The 26,885-nt window shown below is 43.9% G+C and overlaps 1 protein-coding gene across 1 annotated transcript in view; it reads left to right on the plus strand.

Annotated features, from left to right (window-relative positions):
• LOC133128894 (low-density lipoprotein receptor-related protein 8-like) overlaps window positions 1-26,885 on the plus strand; it is a 92,751-nt gene that overhangs the window by 59,748 nt on the left and 6,118 nt on the right. The window contains exons 6-17 of the mRNA XM_061242699.1: window positions 243-365; window positions 1,219-1,341; window positions 3,074-3,193; window positions 3,286-3,411; window positions 11,529-11,700; window positions 13,759-13,986; window positions 15,443-15,561; window positions 15,773-15,912; window positions 19,559-19,700; window positions 20,951-21,103; window positions 21,205-21,429; window positions 24,985-25,140. Coding sequence (XP_061098683.1) covers window positions 243-365; window positions 1,219-1,341; window positions 3,074-3,193; window positions 3,286-3,411; window positions 11,529-11,700; window positions 13,759-13,986; window positions 15,443-15,561; window positions 15,773-15,912; window positions 19,559-19,700; window positions 20,951-21,103; window positions 21,205-21,429; window positions 24,985-25,140 — 1,827 coding nt within the window. The remainder of the gene's footprint in view (window positions 1-242; window positions 366-1,218; window positions 1,342-3,073; window positions 3,194-3,285; window positions 3,412-11,528; window positions 11,701-13,758; window positions 13,987-15,442; window positions 15,562-15,772; window positions 15,913-19,558; window positions 19,701-20,950; window positions 21,104-21,204; window positions 21,430-24,984; window positions 25,141-26,885) is intronic.

Below are 26,885 nucleotides of genomic sequence, written 5' to 3' on the forward strand. Positions count from 1 at the left end.
AATGGGTTACACTTTCTCACCTCATTGAATATCCTTTTGACTTATTTAGCCAATAGTACAGTAAGAATTTAAGTCTATATATAAGACTAAAATATTTGTTAAGACTGACTTATTTTAGGTTTTTGCAGTGCATACAACATTGTGCAGTTTATACATAGTCAACACAAAGACATTACAATGCCCAGGATACAGGAAAGTTATTTCATTTGTGTTGACTCCACCACTTCCTGCGTTTCTTACAGCCGTGCTGACTTGCCAGCCAGACGAGTTCCAGTGTGGCGACGGCTTGTGTATCCACGGCACCAAGCAGTGCAACAAGGTGTATGACTGCCCCGACAACAGCGACGAGGCCGGCTGCATCAACAGTAGGTGTAGCGCCCGGGCGCGCCTTCGTGGTGATCCCTCTCCGACTACTGCTGCCCTAGTGTTCTCGTTGAAAAGCACTCTGGGATACAATTACACACCGATGAAAGCATCCAATCCGTGTAGTCTTATTGCCACTGTTCTTCCTGTGAAACATATGAAACTGTAGAACCATTCCACTGTCATGACAAGTAGCTCATTACATCCTGGTTGTTAGGTACTGCAGCTCAGACTGAAAGCCTGGCTCTTAAGATTCCCAGGGGATCAAACGGCCTGGATTTTGGCCTGCACTCACAGCACTGTGGCTGTCTTTCAACTAGTTTTTCTGTGACATCACTTCACAATCCTTTCTAACATGTCATTATAAAACGGGACCATAATGATATAAAAATTGTTATGTATGTTTCATTTAGTAGAGCATACTAATCAACATACTGTATATGATTTCCTTTCGCATATGGGTACTGATGCCAGGACACTGAACATATACAGGGAAATAAAACAACTTTGAGGTCTTTTACAGTGTATATGCTTAATGTCAAATCATTTTGTAGTCTTGTGCAGTCTACATACATCGCATTATGTCAAACAATTTTGAGGTCTTGTGCTGGCATCCACAGGCCTGAGTTACTGAACCATAATCACAATAATAAAAATAATAATTTCAAAATGATTATAATAATATACACTGTAAAAATATACACTGTAAAAGACCTCAAATTTGTTTTATTCCTCTGCATATGCTCCCTGTTTGCCAGTATTCAGTGCCATGTGTCCTCCATATACACTATGTTGATTATCATGTCTTTGAGTGTAAAAGGTGAAGCCTCCATTTCCTTCCTCTGTCTCCCTTAGCAACCAGGTGTGAGGGCCCGCTGAGGTTCATGTGCAAAAATGGCGAGTGCATTGAGGCCAGCAAGCTGTGCGACTCCAACAAGGACTGCAAGGATTGGTCAGACGAGCCAGCCAAGGAGTGCGGTGAGAGCACTAACACGACGCTGCCCGCCTCCCCCTCAATCCCCGGCTGCCGGTCCTTTGTTAAGTGCTTTCACTTGATCAAAAGCAAGAAGAAAGCTTGACAAATCTGTGAGCTTCATATGATCAAAGTGAAACCCTGAATTTACACAGAATTGGTGAACTGCCTTTGGGCAACCATACCATACACACTTAACTAACTGCTCTTAGCGCTATCCTCATACCGTTTGTCCTCTGAATTTACAGACCTCTGAAATCTGAAAATAGTTTTAGGATTGTGAAATTTTTTAAAGAAATTAAAGTTATGTGTTTGTATTGAAAACATTTGCATTAAATGAGAAAAGAATGCAAAATAGAAGCATTTTCACGAGCAGTCTCAGGCTTTTGGACCCAAATGTCGCTACAGGTTTATACAGTATAACGTGACTCATTTTGATAGGACAAGGTCGTGGAATTCTAATTCACTGGCAGAAAAGGTCAAATTTTACCTTAAATGGTAATGGCATTAAATCATTTATGCTGAATTATTGCTGTTGTACGGTATGGATTTCCCATATGAGCTCACGGTGGCTCGAGGCCTGAGCTGGACAGGACGGATCACAGAGAGCATGCTTCTCACACTGCGGGCCCGTCTGGCACCAGCCATGAATTCTCCAGACAACATGCTCTGGGGAGGGGGGAGAAGGGGAGCGGGGTAGAAGAACACAAGGTGGGGGGTGGGGTTTACTGCAGCAATTACTGCCCTTCAACCTTCGGCTAACCACGTGCCTCCCTCTCCGACATACAGAGCACACTAGGCTTCAGTGTATGAGCTCAGGTTTTTATGTAATGCGCATATTCAGACCCGTATTCTTTCTCTATCCACGGCTACTGTTCCCATCACTCCCCACAGCCTGTGAACCCCAGTGACACTACGCTCCGGCTGAAACAATATTCACTGTCACTTGGAAAATGTTCCAGTTCTCTGGTATTATATTAGCTGGCGGGCCAAATGCAAAACTCGTTCCTGAACAGTGTCTTAATGTGTGATGGCTAGCCAGCTGAGTTTCTGTGTAGTATTGCACCATAGTTGACTTTCAGTAAAACCCTTGTGTGGTCTTAACATTCTGTATGCTCCCAAGGGTAAAAAATGACCTGCTTTCACTAAACCCATTAAATGAAGCAGCTTAATTGAATTTTAAACCCCAAATCTATAGTGCATGAAGAAACAACTCATCACAAACTTTTTCATCAAATTTCAAGTTGAAAATATAATTTAGGGGGTTTTCTCTTCAGTTGAACATAGTGGCAAGTCATTTTTGACCCTTAAGACAACACAAGGGTTAAAGTCAACTAAACAGTAGGTAAAATAAAGAACCCATTATATTTTTGACCACAACAGCACAATTGATTTCTGTCCAATTTTCCCATTGCCATTTTGTATTTGCTTAAGGTTAACTGCCCAACAGAGAAGTGGAGGGTTGGGTCTATGGAATGACTGAAAGTGCAAAGGTTCTGGATGAGGTTACTAGTAATAGTACAAACTTTGATTTGATCCTCTCATTAGTTCCTAACAAGAAGTCTAAGCAGTCCATTGTTATCAGTTTGGTACTAAAAAATTGGATCCATCACAGTCTGTATTAATCCTATTTTCCTAACCCTGGTGGTGGGTGGGTAAGACCAGCAAGGTCGTCACACCCGAAGCGCAATGCTAATGTGCATGAGTGATTTTCGACTCCTCCTCCACCTTGAACAGGCCTAAATGAGTGCGAGGACAACAACGGAGGCTGCTCCCACATATGCATCGACCGGCCCATCGGATATCAATGCGAGTGCCCCTCGGGATACAAGCTCCTGGACAAGAAGACGTGTGGAGGTAACCGCTGCAATGACCTTCGACCCCTCTCCACCGCACTACTCCCCTCTTCCCTGGCTGTTGTTGATGCGTCTCCCAATGTTTGTCCGCAGACATCGACGAATGCGAGAATTCAGACGCCTGCAGCCAGATCTGCATCAACTACAAAGGCGACTACAAGTGCGAGTGTTACAAGGGTTATCAGATGGACCCGGTCACCAAGACCTGCAAGGCTGAGGGTGAGAGCGCATAGGCGCCGCAATAACCAAGTTAACCAGAACTATGTCCAAAAAATATACCCCATGTCTACTTTACACTTTAAATCTATTGAAAAGAAATAAGAATATAACAATCAATTAGCATTTGCTTGAAGCCTGACAGGCACATTAAGCAACTAAGGGAGTGGGGGGTCATTTCTCTGGCCTGCTCAATCTGCCAGCATATCACAGTAACATTAGCTTGCTTATTTTAGGCCATGCACTGAGCAATGGAGGTTGTGTGCCTTCTAGTTAGCTGCTCTTTGAAATTTGCTGCAATTCAAATTTTATCTATGAATATTTTCTCACCTGTTTCATATTTCATAGCACTCCCCCACTAACCCTGCCTTTGAACTGCATGGCTTATATCACAAGTGACACCACCCCTGCTGCTCTGTCTAGCTTACAGACAGGGGAGGGAAAAGAAGATTTATTTACATCGGAAAGGCTGGCTGTACTGTGCTAGGAGTCCCCAACAATAGGCAAACATTCCCCATTGTAACCGCCACGCCTCAGACCGCACTCCATCAGCTTGACACAAGCAGGCTTTCGGATCGTTATTCTCAGGTAAAATCATTAGCCGGAGATATCCATAATGAGGGAGTTTTAGGGAAGATCTATCCACTTGCTGAAAAATTGTATTTGCTTTTGCGGGAATAAATAGACGCCATCGAGCTGAACGGTTAGCAGAGTGAGCCTGCGGCCCTGCGGGGTTTGATGGAAGATCTTTTGTCTGGAACGGCAGTGGTATTTTGTTCGCGCGCGAGTCTCCGAGCAGTGTGATGAGGTTATTATTTATTTAGCCTCTTGTTTACTTTTGCGCCGCTCATGAATATCTCAGTGTTTGCGCTGTTCTCTCGTTGAAATGTGGATTTAATGAAGCTCAGCGAGTTTGTCCCGTACATCATACATCTTCCTGACTGCTGATGGAGCCGTCCTTCGTGCTAAAAATGCTAATTGACAGATAACGTGATTATCGAATGCATCAGGCTAGAACTGGAAACATATTTGAAGATGTAGGACTGCTGGCAACGTGATATTCTTGGACGGAGATCATTGTTTATTCCTTTGTACTGCACCTCACCAGACTTCAGTTTAGAAGCAATAATCGGATATTGTATGTTGTTTCTCTCACTTCACGCTATCATGTATTATGTAAGGTGTTGCGCTTCTTTCTCTCTGCATTCATTTAGCCAGTTGCTTTTCAGGCTCTGATGTATCTACCAGTCAAAAGGCTGGCCGCAGTATTAAAAACCTTCTGCCAAGGACTGCTGGCCAGTCAGCTAACAGAACATGGGCTTTTACTCTTAAGGCTGGTGAACAGACCACTTCTTACTGAGCCAATCAGGGGGCCTTCTTCCACCATTTTAAAGCCAGGTTTAGCCAACGAGAACACAGCATACACATGTACAACTTGCAAATGTGCACATACATTTATCTGCTTTTGTTTGGTGATTTGAGTGTTTGAGAAGACAAGTGTTCTCTTCAAAGAAACCATGTGCATCTGGCTATCTTAGTTAACATGGATTGCCTTAAATAACCAATGTACTTTTGATTATAATTGAAATAATCGCATTTCTGATGATAGATAAACTATATCAGGCTGTTGGTTGACTGGAGCTTCACCAGGTGGGTGGAAAATGCAAAGGCAGGTGTGAATAACAAGTTCAGTTATAGCCCAGTGACCTTTCAATCTGAGGTAATATTATACCTCACAAATCTGAATGTGTGATAAATCAGGAAGCCTATGAGAAATGTTGTGACCTCAGTGAGTTATCCAGTAGAGAACTTTGTTTGAACATCTTCAATGACTAGTGACTGATTTTCTGTTTCTAGCCAAGGATAAGTACCTGCTTTTTTCTTCAATAACAAAACCTGACCTTTTCAGGCAGCAGCTGAGATATTTGAGAATTCACAATGTCTCCTGCAGTTCAATAAATACACACTCGCAATTGGGACCCAACGTAGCTGGAACTGCAGTATGAGGCACGCTTTTGCCAGAGGGGAAAGAATTGAATAAATTAGCATTTTTTTCCCATCATTTCAGTGGACATCTGAGAAGCAGGAGAAAAAAAAAATCCAATCCCTGCTATCTTTTGTATTATCTATCTACTGTGTAATACAAAAAAGCCTTGGTTAACTGCCACACAAGTATTCACAATCTATGTGCAACTTTACCAAAAATATACAGATGCAGATGTGTTTGAGTGTTCAGTTCCTGTTTGCAGTGAAACACAGGCTGTCTCTGAACGTTTGGCGAAACATCCCAGTGAGTTTTGGTGGTGTAATTGGGAGCAATGGCATGATGACACAGTGGGTAGCGCTGTTGTCTCACAGCAAGAAGGTCCTCGGTACAACTCCCGGCTGGGCCTTACTTCCCTCCCGCCATACAAAGACATGCAGGGTAGTAAAAGACCATGTGTGCTCAGTCAACCTATCCTGTATAAATAATGGTTCATAAAAGAGAACATTTAGTTGATATTGCGATCAATTTTTTAGCTGTACGTGGTGTATCGTTTTTCAATGGCGAAATGTCGTGCCGCGATATCGTTACACCCGTGGGATCAGCACGTTCTCCATGCCCCAGTTACACACATCGATGGGTCTGCCAGCAATGGTTGAGGTTTGTATAAAAAGCAGGGTGTTGTTTTCAAGGACATTTTTAGCAGAACATTGGTCTGCGAGTCGAGGTGTGAATGTCCTCATTTAAATATTTCTTCCTTTTCGGGTGCGTACAGGCGATGATACATCTCAATGTGTAAAAGGGATTGTCAGCTGAGCTCGGGGGCTTCATTGCCTTCCTTTGTGTTTTCCCACAACACGGGAGTGTCTGAGCAGATAAGACATCCCTCTGGAAATTAAACCAAGTGCGTTGGCTTCAGCTTCGAAAAATACGTTTTAAAAAGCAATTGTTATGGCAAACCAGTTCTGCTGTATGGAGGAATATTCACTCAGTGAGCATTATATTAGGTATTCATTAGACTTGTTTTTTTAGACGTGTTGCTTTTCTGCTGCTGTAGCCTATCCACTTGGTTTGACGCGTTGTGTGTTCAGAGATACTCTTCTGCATACCATTGTTGTAATGCATTGTAATTTGCATCAAGAGGTGGTGTACAGGCCTACTTAATAAAGTAGCGCTCACTGAGTGTAATGATGCCAGGTGTAAATGAGGGAGAGCTGAGTGAGCTGATTGGGAGGAAATTGCTGCTCTGTGTGATGGGTTTCAACTGTAGTTGATCACCAGTCGTTAATATTGTGTCAGTAGAAAGCACGTTCTACATGTCAGTACATGGGGTGTCCATTTTCATTAAAGGCTATGTGGCAGTGCAAGCTTGCAATTTAGGAGCCCCTTTACTGGGTCTCAGCGGGTGGGACCCGGTACCACCGCACCCCTGCACCCCCCCAAGCACCTCTTATGGGTGTCATACAGCGCTTGGTAACATAACATAACATAACATAACATAAGGTAATGGCAAGAACCAAGCCTTTCAGCCCAGCGATGCTCACCTTTGCCTACCTCTAAGGGTACCTACTGCTTGGTTTCCCAAAAGGTAAATAGTATCTAGCACCTTATAAAGCCTGTTCTTGAAAACCCCCAGTGTCTCTGCCTCCACTACATGTCCTGGCAAGCTGTTCCACACATTGGCCACTCGCTGTGTGGGGAAAAAAAATTCTGGCAATAATATGACGCCTCTAAAAGTTGAAGGACAGGCATACAATCCAATTTTGTCCGTGCAGAGTTCTGAAAGAGGTACGAGTCGTGAAGCAGACTCTTAATTACGGCCCTCGTCATTAGTGTTCTGGAGAGATAAGGCAGCGAGAGACGGCTCATTAAATGGTCAAATGAATCCCATCGCACCAGCCAGAGGGGAACACCTGCAACGGCGTGCAGATAGCCGCAGGTGAATATCCTGAGAGATGTATTCTCACTCATGTTTAAGACCGCTGCAGTCAGCAATACACAGCCACTGGACCTTAAGGCCCCCCTATCGAGACAGATAAGCTTCTTTATAGTATGACTTATCAGTCTACAGTTTTACTGAATCAAGTACATTCGTGTGTGCCGGTACTGGAGAAGTACTACAGTGTAGTGTGGTCAAACTGGACCTCACCAGCATGTTAGAAGACACAATGCTGCATGTGTACACAGCCAATGCAGAATTATCATTCAAAATAAGCAGAACTGATACTTTGGATAGCAGTGCTAAATATCTATTTCTGGCTGTCGTATCTGTCCAACTCATTTGATTTCTTACTTCACAGCAATACCAAAACGTGATTGTTTTGACCGATATAGCAATTAGTAGCAGGCACAATTCTGCATGTTTGTCCTAAAATAGGCAGTTATATCTCAACTGGGAAGCAGATGAACACAAAATGCTTTCACAATCCACTGGCTGCCTATGGCTTGTATACCTCAGGAACAGCAGTCAATGTTGTAATTTTTCCTTGCATTATAAAATGCCTGAGGAGTCGCAGAAGGCAGTAGTATAACATAGTCGATGGAATGGCCCATTAGTTCTTTATCGGGTATAAGGTACGGGCAGATAAAGCAGCACCATGCAATAACTGTCTGAAACCAACAGCACAATATAATTTAAGGGGAGGAAAACCCAAGCAGAAACCTTGGGTCTTGTGTTGGGTGAGGGAGAAAACATTTTAGATGTTTACCAAATACCATTTTGTATTCCTTTCATAATTCTATGAAAGGAATAACACTAAGCACTTTATTATGTATTTATTAGATACAATCTTTTTCCTTATTTGGTCTTCTGCCGTTAAAGCCTATCCACTTAGAGGTTTGACGTGTTGTGTGTTCAGAGATGCTCTTCTGCATACCACTATTGTAATGCGTGGTTATACTGTCACCTTCCTGTCTGCTTTGACCAGTCTGGCCCTTCTCCTCTGACCTCTCTCATTAAAAAGGTATTTCTGCCAGCAGAACCGCTACTCACTTTTTTTGCACCATTCTCTGTAAACTCTAGAGACTGTTGTCGTGAAAATCCCAGGATATCAGTTTCTGAGATACTCAAACCCTGTCTGGCACCAACAATCATTCCACAGTCAAAGTTACTTAGATCACATTTCGTCCCCATTCTGGAATTTGGTCTGAACAACAGCTGAACCTCTTGACTATGTCTGCATCCTTTTATGCATTTAGTTGCCTCCACATGCTTGGCTGATTAAATATTTGCATTAGCAAGCTGGTGTACAGGTCTACCTAATAAAGTGCTCTCTAAATGTATATTCCACTTTTGAAGGACTCAGGACAGACCCCACACAATTAGTGGTGGCACAGATTTTCAATATAATATTTTTAGACGTTTTCATTTTTAATTCCACTATGGTAAGGACCTTTTAATTTAGCCTCAGCCCAGAACATTAGATACATTAAAAATTCCATTATTCTAACATTTAAAACACAGAGGAAACAGACTGGGGTAATTATAGATTAAAAGGCGACTGATTCTGGAGAGATTTTTTCTCAGGTGATGTGTGTGATCTGAGGACAGCGGGGGGCCCTGGGAAGGGGGCTGGTACAGTGGAGGTGTGATTGGGGGAGTGGTGGTTTATACACATGATTCATCTCCACTGCCTTCCCCAGGGCTCCAGGGCTTAAAGCACTGTACTGTAGCTCTTTTGCCACAAGCACACAGCTCAACCTGGCTGTGCTGAAAAAGAACAGGATTTGCTCTACATGAAGAGTCTGTAGGGGAAAGGACTGTGAAGAGGAAATGGTCCTCAGTTGTGTTCAAGGAAATCACCCTCAGTGGTATTTAGATTGCCGAGAAACTGTTCAGGCTGTATCCCATGACGAATGCCCAGTATTGTATTTGTGGTCACGCTGGCTGCTGAGTTTCAGTCATCTACCACTGATTGTCCATTCTGGGAATTCCATACATCTTCATCTGCAGTGAAATAAGACAGGTCTGGAATGGAGTCAAAGTCTTTCTGAGATTTAAAATAAGATGGCTGTGCATCTGTAGCACTGAGCACAACCGTATGTTTATACAGCTACAATTCAGAGACGGTTGAAAACAGGTTTAGTTAATGGAAAATACCAGAGGATAACAAGATAATGACTGTGGGTTTTTATTACCTATTCCCAGAATGACAGTAGAGATGGGTCACTGCCTTTAGTGTAATTGCCAGGTGTGTAGTGAAGGCCTGTGACCTGGATGAAGGCAGTGGATCAGATGGTTCATTTATGGAAAAAAATAACAGGGAGCGCAGTTAAAAATCAAAGGACTGAATAAGCAACGCGGTTAAGCTCAAAGACCAGAACAAACAGGACGCTTTTACAAGCAGTGGCCTGAACAGACGTGGGCCGCTGTTTAAAATCCCTCGGTTCGTACGAGAAGGGAAACCACGGTCCAGCAGACTGCCACGGGGACGGACACAAGCAGTTGAAATTGGGGCTTTGTCCCGCTTAGTTTTCAGTGGAGCTGTAGTGTGGTCTTCAGAGGAGCAGAACGTAGCATCGGTCTCACCCAGGACGCGTTATGTCATCGAACTGGCACAGAGAAATGACTGGTGGAGGTGGTGTACACGGGGGACTACTGTAGCCAGGCAAGTGGAGGAAGTCATTGGGCTGGGTCACCTTCTCTTGCAGTCTGAGTTACTGTTGTTGATGAGGGACCTGTCGGCTACGTAAGGTCCTCAGTCTCACGAGGCAAGGGCTGCTCAGCCCAGATGCTGAGCTGCAGAGTGATAAGAAGTGGCAGTTGGCGGTTGGTAGCAGGCTTTTCAGAAGCCGGGTGGCAGACCAAGCTCTCCTCTGATTGGATAGGGGTATTGGATGTTGCTGTGATGGGAGGGGCCTGTAGCTCTGGTTAGCCTGTAGCTCTCACTTGGGGGAGTAAGGCAAAACAAATCATGTATTTAAAGACATTTAAGCCCTTTGGCAGAGGATTAGGTGACAGTGGACCATTTTGGATGTTTAGTTGTGTGCTAATTTAGCAGCATGTAAGCTTGAGCTACAGCTCTGAGAATGGAGACGCTGTCCCCAGACGCTGTCCCCAGACGCTGTCCCTCTCTGTTACATCTCCCCCGAGGCATCAAGCGCGGTCACACACAAAATGGCCCGCCTGTACGCAGAGACTGCCTTCACCTCATATTACCGCGGTATTACAGGCTAAAGCGGTCATGGCAGAGAAGCAGGAGTGAGAAAGAGCTTATCATAATCTCTTCACCTGGAGACCACTGTCTCTGGGACTCCCAGCTTCCATTGTGTTCGCAGGGGAGATGTGAAAGGAAGAATTCATTTTCCTTTTAGTGGGCAGTGTGTAAACATCTGCTATCACGGATTATCTGCCAGAAAAAAAAAGGTAAATATCTGACTGCAAGAATGCACTGATTAGGGTGTCAGAGGAAATGCATTATTTTAACTAGAAACATTTGAAATACATTTGGTATGGTGGTATGTTGTGGATTTCTCCTTAAGCAGGCAGTGATGTTACCTCTTGTAAACTGCTTGTAATCTGCTGTATAAGTGCTGTAAACACAGACACCATTGTACCTACAAGCATACTAATTAAAAACAGTGTTACATTTTGGGCATGCTAATCACCAGTTTTGCTTTGACCAACCATAAAATGCAAAACATTCTCTTGATCAACTACTGCAAGCACACAGATATGATTCAATGTAATTATTTCTGAACTCCCTGAAATGTACTTGTGAAAAAATTTACTCATATATTTAATTAAATCTGTTTAGTATTGTCCCAAGATAAGGACAAATGTTGATTGAATGCAGAATCCTCTGTAAGAGTAATATCCCATAGAAACCAAATTTCTGTTATCAAAGACACAGGAGCACAGACCTTTAATCTTGTAATACCTTTAACAGAATTTGAGATGCATTCAAATCGTGAAATAAAGAGCAATCAGTGAAATGTAAATAAATGTCTGACCTTGGTTTGTTAATGATTGATCATTCTTGTTTGTCTTCAGAGATTTTTATATTCAATAGTTCAAGTTTCTGCATAATGTTATTCTCCTTGAATTTTCCATGTGCCTATGGATGTTGGGTAATTTTGCGCTGTAAAAAAAAAAAATGTTGAGGCCCTCTTTATTGACCAGAGGGTTCCCCTACAGGTAAGAGCCCTTACCTGATGTTCACCAACCGCCATGAAATCCGCCGTATTGACCTAATGAAGAGGGACTACACACTGGTTGTCCCCATGCTGAAGAATGCAGTGGCGTTGGATGTGGATGTCAGCACCAACAAGATTTACTGGACTGACCTCTTCCACCGCAAGATTTACAGGTACCTGACTACTCTCTATGACTGTCACCATTTCAGCTCCATACTGTTCTTCACTCTCAGTGTTACTCTCATATACATACTGTTCTTCACTCTCAGTGTTACTGTGAGATACATACTGTTCTTCACTCTCAGTGTTACTCTCAGATACATACTGTTCTTCACTCTCAGTGTTACTCTCAGATACATACTGTTCTTCACTCTGTGTTACTGTGAGATACATACTGTTCTTCACTCTCAGTGTTACTCTCAGATACATACTGTTCTTCACTCTCAGTGTTACTGTGAGATACATACTGTTCTTCACTCTCAGTGTTACTCTCAGATACATACTGTTCTTCACTCTCAGTGTTACTGTGAGATACATACTGTTCTTCACTCTCAGTGTTACTCTCAGATACATACTGTTCTTCACTCTCAGTGTTATTGTGAGATACATACTGTTCTTCACTCTCAGTGTTACTCTCAGATACATACTGTTCTTCACTCTCAGTGTTACTGTGAGATACATACTGTTCTTCACTCTCAGTGTTAATGTGAGATACATACTGTTCTTCTCTCTCAGTGTTATTGTGAGATACATACTGTTCTTCACTCTCAGTGTTACTCTCAGATACATACTCTTCTTCACTCTCAGTGTTACTGTGAGATACATACTGTTCTTCACTCTCAGTGTTAATGTGAGATACATACTGTTCTTCACTCTCAGTGTTACTCTCAGATACATACTCTTCTTCACTCTCAGTGTTACTGTGAGATACATACTGTTCTTCAATCTCTCAGCCCTAAAAGTGTCCTCTGATAGCTCTCACATAAAGGGTGGGATCAGTACTGCTGCTCTGAGAAATTTATACAGATATATACAAATATGCAAATAAATAAATGTGCTGAGTCATGCCTCAGAGGTGAGATGTATTCATTGACCTTTGACGTGTCTTGTGTTTGTATCCCTGAGAGGAGCAGTCCTCTTTTTCTTTGAATTATTAATCAGAATTCAAGTTTATATCCACTACTAGCCCCATGCCTTATATACACACACACAATTTGTGTGTGAAATTGTTTTCTCTGCTCTCACAGAGGCAGGCATGCAGTAAATGAAGCAAAAAGGTGATGACAGCTACTGTACATTAGCATTTCTCAGCGCTGGGTTCCCCACAGCTCAGGATCTCAAGTCTGTTTATTCCCCATTAGGTGTATTTTTTATATACTTTGCATGGGATGTTTTTCTGATTCACGGTGGGCAATCTTCAGCGCATTACATGCTCTACACGTTCCTGCTTTTCCAGTAATTAATGCGGATTACCAACACTCAAGTCAATGGGATGTTAAACTGTGTGAGTATTAAGATGTGTAAGGGAAAGAGTACCACAGGCAATCAGAGCCCACTGTCTATTTCCCTTGTTTATCCAGTTGTTCTGTCTAATCTCTGTCAGAGCACCTTTGCGTTTGCGGGGACTGAAACCCCTTGTGGCTGAAAACGCACTGCCCCGTCTTCCTTTCCTCCCTCACTGCTCTTCTTGTTTGGGCTCTTATCAGCGAGAGTAAACTGGAACAGCTGCCTCCTCTTAATTAAAGGGAGCGCAGTGGATCATTATAATGCGAAGATGTTCCTTTCTGCGGCTTTCTCGTGTCTCAAGTGCTTCTCCAAAAAAGTCTGCTTCCCTTCGCCCGGTGATAAGAGGTGATAATGGGCTGTGGAAGATAGAGATCAGCTCCCGTGAAAAAGAATTGCGAGAATACCCATGCATTACCCATTGGGCTTTGGGGCACAGGGCTCGTCCATTTATATTCAACATAACCCAATCAGACCAAGTATCATCTGTCAAAGGGAAACCATTTTGTAATGTTAGTGTTATTCCAACAATTGTGAAAATAAGCATTGTGTGTGTCTGAGAGATATGCAGTGACAGTTCATTTGGAATGTGACACTCACATTGAGTCCATTCAAAGTCCAAGACATCCCTGACATCAAAACCATGTGGGGCCCTCGATTGTTATGTTTAACCGTGGTCTCAAATGAATGTTTAATGTGTGCGCTTGTGTACTCTGCTCTCTCTGCAGTGCGTTCATTAGCAAGGCCAGTGACTCCGCCCAGCACACCACCCTGATTGGCTCCTCCCTGCAGTCCCCTCAGGGCCTGGCAGTGGACTGGGTCCATAAGAACCTGTACTGGACCGATTCTGCGCGCAAGTCCATTTCTGTGGCCTCAGCTGACGGCAAGAAGAGCAGAGTCCTGATCGGGACGGAGCCCAGCGAGCCACGCGCCATCGCAGTCGACCCCGCGCAAGGGTGAGAGGGCAAGGGGTGGAGCTAGAGGGCGAGGGGTGGAGCCGGGAGGCAAGAGCGGAGTCAGAAGGCAAGGGCGGAGTCAGTGCAAAAACCCAGAAGAGATACAGGCCCTAGTCCTTATCTTTGTTGTAGCCTAAGCACCTGAAATTGTACTTCCCTCTTGGGTCTTTCAGCGCACTTGTTCCTGGTGATGGGTATGGACTTTGCACTTTGTTGTACGTAGCTCTGGATAAGAGCATCTGACAAATGCTAATAATGTTATGTAATGAGAAGAGAATTAGCATTTTTCAGTCATGGGTTCCCTCGCCCAATTTCCCATGCTTTTTTCCCATAGGGATTCCGAATATAAAGTCTGTGGTTAACGTATGCATAAGAGAGTTTCACGTTTTGTTCTACAAGATAAGATGTCACAACCTTAAAAATGAGTTTCAATGTCGTTATGTGTTTTAAGATAAGTTGCTAACAAGTTGCTATGGTGAAACTACAATGGTAATGTCACCTGCAGACGGGCTTGTATGAAACTTGTGCTGGGCGAAATATGACCGTTGTTGTAGTTTCAATGTAGTAACTGGTTAGCAAGTTGTCTTTTTAAAGTTCATAACAGCAAGTACACGGTTGAGATAGCAATGGATGTAATTTTACTCGTAGAACATAACTTGAAACTCTTAAGATCACATTAAGCACAGACGTTATATTCAGCAGAAATTATTGGAAAAAAGGAAAAAAGCATGGGAAAAAAACCGAGGGAACCTACGCTGGGTTGGCCCACAAAAAGACGTCATCACTGTAACACTCTATTGCTTTGTATTGGGTATGGAGTCTGGGTGGAGCCAGCAGAAAGGGGTGTAGGAAGGGAAGTGTGTTGTAACAGAGTGATATCTGAAATAGTTGGAGCTACAGGAGGGGATGTAGTTAGAGGATGTGTGATTGAGCTGGAAGGGGTTAACTAATATTGTTCCTTCTGTTTGTCTCACGCACCCTCAGCACTGCTTGTCACTGAGGGTGTGATATGTGCTGCTAAATGTCTTCAGCCTTCAGTATACGGGAGCAGACTCTAAACTGAGCTCTCTCTGTTGCCCTCTTTGTCTCATTCTCACATTCTTTGTCTCTCTCTTTTGGTTGCTGTCACTCTTTTGCTCTTCATCACTCTCACTCCCCCTCTCTGTCAAACTTTCCCTCTTTCTCACCAGCACACTCACTCTTTCCATAGCTCTCCCTCTCCCTGGCTCTCTCTTTCCCTCACCATCATTCTCTCTCTCTCATCTCCCAGGCCCTCCCAATGGGCCCCTTCTCCTCCCAACAAAGTACAAGCTAATAAGAGCATGGAACAGAGCTACGGGAGCTCAGTTTTCTGCAGTAACTGTCGCTCAAAGACTGTGCCTAACCACTTAATCAGACTGCTTTTCTGTCTGTTGTACAAAAGATGTCGCCTGCTACTGTTTCCTGTTTCCTCTAGGTTCATGTACTGGTCAGACTGGGGGGTGCAGGCCAAGATTGAGAGGGCAGGGATGAATGGGGTGGACCGGCAAGTTCTGGTGTCCGATAGCATCGAGTGGCCCAATGGAATCACATTGGGTAAGGGCCTATTCTCAATACAAAATTTACAGTATCTTTATGTTCTATATATATTGTAAAGCCTGATTGAAGCTTGCGGCTGTCAGCAATGTGATCTCCCTAATGTGCCTATGCCGTTTGAGTGTGTGTGTGTGTGTGTGTGTGTTTGGGGCGTTCAAGACTTCCTTAACATGTGGCTATGCTGGTTCTGTGTGTTTTTGGGGTGTTGCAGACCTCCCTAACAGGCGACTGTACTGGGTGGACTCTAAGTTGCACCTCATCTCCTGTGTGGACTTCAGTGGAGCCAACAGGAGGGTACTACTGGCATCCCCCCAGCTGCTGGGACACCCCTTCGCCCTTTCAGTCTTTGAGGTAACATGCCGGGCCCGGTGGCAAGTCAGTGATGTAACTACATTTGTGGAGCACAGTAACCATAAACCAACCCTAATTCTGAACATTGTCAAAGTTATTTGCTAATGCCCTGAATATGGGATGGGAGCTGTCCTGTAGGTGAAAAAGCTTTTAATTTGAAATACAGGATGTACCAATAAAACGGAAATGTTGTTAACCCTAAGCATCGCCCTCATGCACGGTGAGTACGTGGGGGCTGCCCCCCCCATGCGGAACGTAGTGCGGCTCACTTGATGAATGACTCCTAACCCACTGCGGTTAGCGGGCCGGAAGCCTGATGAAAAGGCCCTCACGGCAAGATAAGACCAACCGCCACCCGCTCCACGATACGCCGACTGCACCGCTAAATTGTCCCCGCGGGGGGAAAATCATGTCATCGTACAGTTTATTACGGAGTAATATAACATAATGTAGAATAATATCACCTCTAGTGCTCTGGTGATGTGTGTTATGAGCTTGTTTAGGTTACAGAGCTGAGCGCCGCCGTTATAGCTGAGGCAGCCCTGGTTTCCCAGCACTCTGTGAATGTAATTACCAAAGTAGGGAGCCTCCCTGGACAGTAAACCATCCACACTGGCACACAGCTAATGCCATTTACATACAGTCCATTCCCCGAAGCATGTCACATTTAACACTCGAAAGGTCACTTTTTACTTTTTACTAGAATAGCACCATGCTTATCCAGCCTTACAGCACTGCACCCACAGAGACCTAATTTCATGAAGACTTTTTTCTTGAAATAAAGGGCACAACTGAATCGATATGATTCTTTTTTTTAATCTTTTTTTTTTATAAAGTTTTGTGAAGGATAAAATGTGTCAAGGCATATTACAGGCACACTGATAAAAGCACTAAAAACAAGACCAAAATGGAAAATGTTGTTTATGAAACGCAAACTGATCAAAAGTATTTTCTTATGTCATAACAAATTCAGTGCGCTTCTCCCTTTACCTGCTCCGTTATTTATCTCTCTCCTGTTACTCATCAATTCCACAGAGAACGCACAACTTTGGAGGTGTGTGTGAGTCAGATCAGTTTTATGCAGTTGTCATTTAGTCCATTAAGTCTCAGTCTCAGTGAAAACCTGAAAATATGTTATAAACGTATCATTTCTGTAACTGCAACGTCCACAATTATTCATTCTCACCCTAAAGTCTTTATCACACGATTGCGATTAATGTATTTTGTATGATAATATGTGGAAAATTAGTTTCGATAGCATTTGATTGAACAATTTGTATCTAAGTGGTGTTTTCTCAGTTGCTGAACAGCTAACGAGAGGAGAGGGGCATTTGCACCTGGTTATGCCTATCGTCTGGCAGGATCTTTTAAGGAAATGGCGAACTGCCTTGATTGAGTTGCATTTTTTAAATATTTTTTTTAAACACAATTATTTCAAGCCCAAATATTTCGGAAAACACTTTCATCAATTTGAAGTCTATTGACTTAACTCAGCCATTAATTTGATCAATTTTATTGATTTTTTTGTAGATTAGCACGGTATGAATATCTGACTCTTGATATTCATGGTATACATTTCTATCTCTGGCATAAGAGTGTAGTTCTCTCAAAATATCAAAAGGGTAATTAAGAAAAATTAACAGCTTGTTACAATTCTGGTATTTTAATTGTGACTAATGAAAATATGCATACACAGGGGTTGAGTTTAAAAAAGCTTTTTATCTTTAATTTACACAATACAGGTTTGATCGGTTTCCTTTGGCTTCAACAGTCTTTGAATTCCAGAAATTTCAGTTCAGTTTTTTTCACCAGGAGCTGATTCCAATTGCTTATTTTATCCTTCCTAGTCTCCTTGTTCCTTGCCTGACACAGAAATCAATCAAGGTTTCCAATCTTTAAGGACCAATCCATTAAATGTAGCACACTGTGCTAAATCATCAACCAAAATACCAAGCCAAACCAAAGCCTGCATACTACAATTAAGGCGTTCCATGATGAAACAATACACAAAAACTCCTCAAAGGGTTTTATGACCTTTAAGACCGAATTATCTCAGCTGGGTAATTGGATAATGTGAATTACACATGGGTATCAGCTCCAGCAGTTCAGTGTAAAGATTAGAGCCTGCACGTTTCATTAGGTTTTCTTGTATTGAAATTGTTTTCAGTCAATGTTGTTAAGGCATTGCAATAGTACAGTGATCTTCATTCCTGGTCCGAGAGAGCTGCAAGTATTTAGCCAAGTATTTACTCTATTATGGCGCTAGTTAACTCACTGGCACTGGTGATTCAGGCCAGATCGTAGTGATTTGTATTTATTTTCTTCATATGGTGAGAACTATGTCTGGGGCAATGTTTCTATGCATCTTGGCAGCGGCAAGTAAATCTCTGGCTGCCAGGTCTGCAAGAGAAACGGCTGCTTCCAAATCAGCAGTGTTATCTGGAAGGTGATAAGGGGGCTTTCCTAAGAGCAAGTGCATTGTATCCTGAGCCAGATTCATCCCAACCCTGATGGACCGGGCAGTCCCATGAGAAAAGCCAGTCTCTGAAACCCATCTGTAATTGGGCCCTGCTACAGAGGGGCAGCCTCTTGTGCTGTGATTTAGATTATCCCATTCCACTATACGGGATCAGTTGCCGGACCCCCACTGTGATTGAATAGATCCTGTTATACTGTTGTTGTTCAATAGATCCTCTGTACATGGCCCATATGGCCTGTAACAGGATCTCCACTCCTTTTTTTAAAATAATTTTTTTCCTTTTTTCTCCCAATTTGGTAGCCAATTGTACCCCGTCTAATTCAATTAGAGCTAGTATTAGATACTACACCCCGTCTCTCGACGGCCCTACGGAGAGCAACACGCCTTCTTCAAGCCATCTCGCCACATGCCGGTAACCGTGATTCCGAGGCGCCCAAGGTGCTTTTTATTGTGCGGCGATCTACTAACCCTGCCAAGTCCCTCCCCCTGGAGCAGCAAGCCAATTATGCTGCTCCACGTGAGCCAGCCAAACTTGGCTTTTTGGCAGGACCAAGAATCGACCCCGGTCCCCGGTGTGCAACTGCAGCGAACTGCAACCGTAAGTCCGCTGCATCTTAGCCTGTTGCACCACCGCAGCCCTGTAGGATCTCCACTCCTATTCAGACTTGAGAGTTCCCCTTCCTCTGCATGTGCTAAGGAGCAAAGCTCTCACTGTGTGATATGAGAGCCTGAGATTTACATGTACGTCAGGGGCTCACAAACCTTTACATCCCAAGGTACCTTAAAATGGCCGCCTTGTAATTAAGGACCTTCATCTGAATTAAATGCATTATCCCAGACACCTTCGACACCCTCTGCAGGCTGAAACAAGCTGAAGTTATTTTACACACACAGAAACATGGAAGTGTGTTTAAATGAATATGTCATTAGTTTATAGATCTTCATAAGATGTGGGCCTTCAGGTCGTTGATTTATGGAATCAGCTTTGTGACAGGAGAGGGCTGGTGACCCAGGTGCTGATTTAAGAGTCGAAGCTGGTGATTTAAGAGACCCAGGTGCTGATTTAAGAGTCAAAGCTGGTGATTTAGGAGACCCTGATGGTGATTTTGGAGGCCCTTTTGGGTAGGAGCAGTCACAGCCATTAAGGCTCCCGGTGTGTTTTGGCAGGATCGGCTGTATTGGACAGACCTAGAGAAGGAGGCGGTCTACAGTGCTAACCGGCTAAATGGCCAGGAGGTGACCGCGCTGGCCGAGCACCTCAACAACCCGCACGACATCCTGGTCTTCCACGAGCTCCGGCAGCCCAAAGGTGAGCCGCCAACACCACCCGTCACCCGTCACCTGGGAGGAACACGAGTGCCGTGTGTCTGAGTATGGCTGAGGGCCATTCTCTCAGAAATGAATCACTTTTAGATTTGAATGACTTTTTTTATGCATGTAAACCTACAGCATATGATTAACTTTTAGAATGTGGTTTGAACAACCATTTAAAAGTCAGGGTGCTCAAAGTTCAGCCATATTGGTTCAGACACAGATATTCGTGTTGGCTATTCTTGGTTAATCATACCACATTCTAGCACTCTCTCATATAGCTGAACGTGTTTAAAAAATTTCACATTTCTAAGAGGGAGGTCAGAAAGCAATTGATTCCTGACAGAATACCCCAGTAGCGTGTGTGTGTGTGAGAGAGAGAGAGAGAGAGAGAGAGAGAGAGAGAGAGAGTGAAATGTGAGGTTGCCTCTCTATTTTGATTCTCTGATCCTCCCTTGGCTGGCCATGAAGAGAGTAATTACTGTATTCCCTCAGTCTGTGGTCTGGCACCTGATTACACGCTGTGCATTAATAAGTAAAGAGCGCTCTTCAAAGATGAATGGGCATTGAGTGAGCTGTCCTGAAAATGCCATGGAACATCAAGAGAAGAAGATAATATACTCTACTGTATCAATGTTCTTTAGCTGTGTATCAGTTTGTAATTACCAAATGCTTAAATATCACCCATCAGCTGAGAATGCTACCTGAGTGTGATCTAGTGATCTAGTGATGAGATTGGATCTACCCCTGAAATAAAATTAAAAAAACAGAATAAATTCAGTTTTAATTAAGGAGAGCCCAGGAACGCCGTGATTTTGATTTTCTTTCCCCCCTCTTCCATCACACGTGATGTTTGTTTCAGCACGTCCTTCAGGGCAGAAATTTTCTAGAATTGTTTAGCCTTATTATCTTTGAAATATGAAACCGACAAACCTGGGAGGAAGTACCTAAAGCTGTTCCAGGTTTCTGAGCATATTTGAGAATTTTTAATGCAGTATGCACATTTTAGTCTGCAGTAGTTCGCCAGTATTACCAGACATTCAACCACCTCAAATTGCAAATATAAAATACAAATTATGTGTAAAAATGTGTGTATTGTGTAAAAAGCTGGGAACAGTAATTAAATTTACATATCATGACATTGATGGCTGTTACAAAAATCGTTCTATGGAAGGATGGCTTGCTGTCTGTTATTCTGTTGCCATATTGAGCCACGTTGCGTTTTCTTAATATGCTTCTGTCTCCCAGCTCTAGATAGCTGTAACATGGGGGGCATGGTCAACGGGGGCTGTGAGTACCTGTGTCTGAAGGCTCCTCAGATCACAGACAACTCCCCGAAGTACACCTGCTCTTGCCCCAACACCCACCAGCTGGGACTTGACATGCGGCACTGCGTCATCGGTAAAGGCTGGACCTGTGTCCCCTGACCCACATCACCATGTGTTGCTCGTGCCTTCGCTAATCAATATTTCCACACAATATCCTTTTTCTCTTATTTTCAGCTGTTACAACAGCCGGGCCTAAAGAATCAATGACCAGCACCACCATTGTCATGGACGTAACCACAGCATTGGCCGGCACGGCGACCGATCCGACCAATCCTCTGTCAGCGATCTCTAGCACCTCCGTAATGTCCAACCCCTCCAGCTCCTCCCCTCAATCCGCTCTCGGGACCCTGCCCCCTGCTTCCAGCTCTGTGGAAGACAATATCAACCCTTCTCACAGGGGTAAGTGACACATTTCTGTGTGTGTGTGCATGCATGTCTGTGTGTGTGGGTGCGTGTCTGTGTGCATTTGTGTTTGTGTATGATGTGCATGTGTGTGCGTGCATGAGTGTGTTTGTGTGTGTGTGTGCCTGTGTGGGTGTGTGTGTCTGTGTGCATTTCTGTTTGTGTGTGACGTGCAGGAGTATGTGTGTGTGTCTGTGGGTGTGTGCCTGTGTGTCTGTGTGTTTACCTTCAGCATCCGAGTGTTTAATTGAGAACATATAGGAGGCTCAGCGGTTAAATGACTCGCTATGTTTGTAGCAATTAGGTAAATGTGTGTTGATAAATACTGTTGGACTCCTTGAAGTGGTCAGTGTTTCTGAAGACTCACAGGGGACCACACAGCACTGAGCAGTGACAGCTACACTAGGTGAATCAGCGACGGCGTCTACCAAAAATTAGAAGGCAAGACGGCTGAATGTGTCTTTCTCCCTTCATCCAGTCAGAGCATATGGGCTGAGACTCCCATCTCTGACAGACACAGACAGCTGTTGAGCTCCCCAAGTGAGTCTACGGACTGTGCAATTAACTGGAAAGGGATGGAAGACAAATAATTTTAAAAAACAGGCAGTATGGGTGGATTTAGAATCGCATCCCCAAATATGCCCTCATCAGAGAAGGCTTTGCAGCTACTGAGACTCTGAATAGGAGGCAGCGGTGATCATTAAACAGGCAAGCAGGCGGATCCGATAACGGAATTCGCTGAACCGATAGCGTGCGTGGCAAGCAGAAATGCTTTGATAAACGGTGGCAGTTTCAAAATGAAAGCGAGATTGTGGTTAAAGTGAAAGTGACTGTGGAATGGAGATTTGTTTGACCCGCATGCAGGGCCTCGCTGGAGAAGGAGAAAAGAAAAAGAAGAGGATGTTTAGATGTGTTGACGTGCTGGAGACGCGGGGGACTGGACCGCGTGTGTGGGGAGAGCTTTAGCGGACGGTAGTGAAGCGATAAAGGTGTTGTGCTCGGGCCGTCGGGGGCCTGTGATTCCTCCCTAGCCGGACACGAGCTCCCCAGCACAGCAGAATTTTAATTCTCTCTCCATCCACTCTCGTGTCTGCCAAGCTGCAGTGCAGAAATTCATTGGAGAGCGAAGTCATTCATGGCTACAAAACTGTCATAAAACAATAATATAATACCAAAGGAATGGTGCAATGGCCCAGAGGCACAAATGGAATGAAAAACTACAGGACTTCGAGGGCTACGTTAATGTCCATAACTGAACACGTCACTGCAGAACTCAAACTAGCTACATAGCAGTGATATAAGAACACAGTCCCACTCTACCACGGACCCAAAGTCATGTGACAGGTCAAAGCCAGAGACGGTACGTGGAATTCCCTAATGTCGTTACGTCCCTCTGAGATTGCTTTGTAAATGAAGTTGAGTGCTTGCTTTGAAAGACAGTCATTGGTTTCATTTATTCATGGGTGCAGCTTGTAGCCTAATGGCTAAGGTGCATGACTGGGACCCAGAAGGTTGGTGGTTCAAGCCCTGGTGTAGCCAAGATAAGATAATATGTGCTGCGGTTGGGAACTTGAGCAAGGCCCTTAACCCCACATTGTGTCCCCTGTTTAGTCTAATCAACTGTAAGTTGCTTTGGATGAAAGCGTTATCTAAATATATTATATTTTAGTCAGTGACAGAAGTACTACATTGCCCCACAGTCAGGTGTTGAAATCCTGTCCATGTTGGTGCCGACTGACCAGTAGCCCCACTGAGCAGTTACTAGACTTGCCTACAATAACATTCAAAATTACATTACATTACATTATTGGCATTTGGCAGACGCTCTTATCCAGAGCGACGTACAACAAAGTGCATACCCATAACCAGGGATAAGTTCGCTGAAAAGACCCTAGAGGGAAGTACAATTTCAACTGCTACCTGTATAACAAAGATAAGGACAAGGGCCTTTTTTTTTTTTCTTTTTTTTTTGAGAACAAAGAAACAAACACAGCAAAAGTGACCAAAGTTAACTATCCAAACACTGCTTACCTAGCCAACTAAAAATACCGATACACAAGGGGCCGAGGTGCTGATACCAAACCAGCCCAGGCAACCTTGAAGGAGCGACCAGAGAGGTAGGACTCAATCCAGTCCAGGGCTGTGCCACAGATGCCCGTTGCTGACAGGGCAGACAGGAGGATGGAGTGATCCACAGTGTCGAAGGCAGCAGAGAGATCTAGAAGAATGAGGACAGAGGAGAGGGAGGCTGCTCGTGCGGCATGGAGTGACTCACTGACGGAGAGGAGCGCAGTCTCTGTCGAGTGGCCCGATCTGAAGCCAGACTGATGGGGGTCTAGCAGGTTGTTTTTAGAAAAGAAAGAAGAAAGTTGAGTAGAAGCGGCTCGTTCTATAGTTTTAGAAAGGAAAGGAAGAAGAGATACCGGGCGGTAGTTCTGGATGATGGAGGGATCCAGAGTAGGCTTTTTTAGCAGCGGAGTGATGTGGGCCCTCTTGGAGGATGCCGGAAAACAGCCGGAAGACAGGGAGGAGTTGACAAGGGAGGTGACAAATGGGAGAATGTCAGGTGTGATAGTTTGGAGAAGAGAAGAGGGGATAGGGTCAAGGGCACAGGTTGTAGGGCGGTGGCAGAGCAGGAGTTGAGAAACATCAGAGTCTGTAAGCGGGGAGAAAGTGGAAAAGGAAGGGATGGGCCTAGAGGGGGGGAAGGGCACAGTGAGGGGGGCGGTGGTTGTAAAGGATCTACGGATGACTGTGACCTTCTCATCGAAGAAATCAGCAAAGTCATCAGCAGCAAAGGAGGACTGAGGAGGAGGAGGCGGTATAAATTGGTATAAGAAATAAATAAATATTAATATCTGAAACTGGATCTTCAAATTTTTACCTCCAAAATCTCCCTGTGTGGTTTAATCAGGCAGAGCGTTTGAAAGGATGTGCTTCTTATGGAAGAGAGGGAGGGGGATTAAAAACCAGGACTCTACAATGCTCCCATTTTAGAAGCATGTGCTCCTGAAAATAGTGTGTGCCAACTGGAAAGATTATTTGTGCCAACAAACAAAACAAACAAACCAAAAATAACGTGTGCCAACTGGAGCACATCACCTAATTGGGAGGCATTAGTGTGCTTTTTAACTTGGAAAAAGGTTAGCATTGAGCCTTCAAACTTAAAGTGTGAAATTAAGGGTAAAATAGGTAATTCCGGTAATTTCTAATGGCCAAGAGAGGAATTGCAGCAACAAACACCATCAAACCACAACATGAAATTGAAACCCCCCCCACGCCATTAGCTGTGGCAATTAGAACCAATTTTCACCAAATGAACTTGAATTATTATACAGCTATACAATGTTTTGGTCAGTGTCGGTTCGTCAACTGTGTATTTTGAAACCCGAATTTAAGGACTACAAACATGTCAGTGAGCCTTTTTCAATCATAGGAAGGGATTTACAATGGTTTTGTAAAATGTTTTAACACAAAAATCTTACCTATTGTACCTTTAAGGCAGAAGAGTGAAGATACTGGTAATCCATGATTATGTAGTGCTACGCTAAGGGGTAGTCAAAGCAGCAATGGACCCACCATTGAGAGGGTTACATGAGCAAACTGCGTCCTTCTCTGTTGTTACGTTGTCTGTGTGTCTTCCAGCGGGACACCAGCTCCTAGGCAGCAACATCACAGTGGCGGTGCTGGGCGTCGTCATCCCCATAGGTAGGTACCTCGCCTGACCAAGCCCACTCCCGTCATGACTGGCCGCTCCATAAAACAGTGATTCCCAAACTGTCTGAGCTCCCATCCCACTTAAAGTGTGAATACGTGTCCAGTACCCACCTCTTACTCTATAGTGCAGATACGGTGTCAGCACAACCGCATGTATTTACGATGCAACGAATGTCATGTTTAAAATGACCATTACATTACATTACATTATTGGCATTTGGCAGACGCTCTTATCCAGAGCGACGTACAACAAAGTGCATACCCATAACCAGGGATAAGTTCGCTGAAAGACCCTAGAGGGAAGTACAATTTCAACTGCTACCTGTACAACAAAGATAAGGACAAGGGCCTTTTTTTTTTTTTTTGAACAAACAAACAAACAGAGCAAAAGTGAAAAAGTGACCAAAGTTAACTATCCAAACACTGCTTACCTAGCCAACTATTTGACCACCATTTGTGGTGGTCAGTGGAAAGCGTCTAATGTGTGTCCGGTTTGTGAACCGCTGGAATGAGAGACGGCCATGTTTTAGCACTGCCGGGTAGTAACCGTTTCATCCCAGTCCCAGCCAGTTACAGCCAGCTGAACTGGGACCACACAACAGGACTGGCATGTCCCTGCAGTTACATGAATGAAGCCTGCAGTGCCATTAGAGAGGCCAGTTATGCCAGAAAATCCAGAATTCAAACTCTGCATAGAAAGGCCCATAGAATGAAACCCAGGACTGTGAGGTGACAGTGCTATCGACTGCTCCACCGTGCATTCCATCTTCAGAATGCTCCCTGTCCCATTGGCTTAGAGCTCTTTCACAGTCACAGCACATCAAATAAAATGGCGGAAGATTGTTGCCTGAGAGCACATCTGCGGAATCTCTGCTTTGAGATCTCCGGCAGATGTCACACAGCGTAGATTAAGAGAAACGTTTAATTGAACAAAGAGGATTCCCTTACAAAGATCTGGAATTGGAGTTTTCGCTTGACTGGAGGGTGGGGTCCATCGCACTCCTGTCTGATAGTTACTCAATTAGCTGACAGTGTTTGCTAGATCACATTAAAGCACTTGGGGATAAGATGTTTCATTGTAGATTCAAATTGAGTTAGCAGTGTCCTTATGTAAAGATCCATACCTCAACCTTATTAAGTATGAATAGAAATGGCAAATCGCTAATTCAGCAGTCTGCACCATACAGTGATTGTATTAATTTTTTTCTCGATAGTTCTTGGGTTTATCTTAGAGATCTGTTCTTGTTCTAGAACTAAGAGCCAGCAGGTCCATTTTCTGCCAGGGAATTTTGAAATATAATTTAAAAAAAACCCTGCAATTAGCATTCAGTGAGATCTACCCTGCCCAATGGAACCAGCAATAAGCTTCGGTTTCAGAATGTGTTAGTCAGCATATCAGCAAGGATGGTCCAGGGTGGTACATCAGTGGTATAGTAGTACTGTTTGGGAAACACCCCCTCACTGTTGCATGTGTCTGTGTCTTGACTGTGTAGCTATTCTGTTAGCTTGGCTATAACTGCGAGGCTGTGCTGCCCTCATCATGTTGACATTTCTGGCTGTCTAACTGTGCAGCTAGATTTTTGCTCCGGTTTAATGCATTTGGCTGTGTCTGTGTAACGCTGTAGCTGCGCTGTGCTGATCTGTCTGTGTTCACACACTTGGTTGTGTCTGTTACGCACTGCCCTGCCCTGCTGAAAAAAACAGCTCAAGCTAGGTTTTGAAACAGTAAAGTAGCT

The sequence above is a fragment of the Conger conger genome, chromosome 5 (assembly GCF_963514075.1).
Source record: "Conger conger chromosome 5, fConCon1.1, whole genome shotgun sequence".
NCBI classification, from domain to species: domain Eukaryota; kingdom Metazoa; phylum Chordata; class Actinopteri; order Anguilliformes; family Congridae; genus Conger; species Conger conger.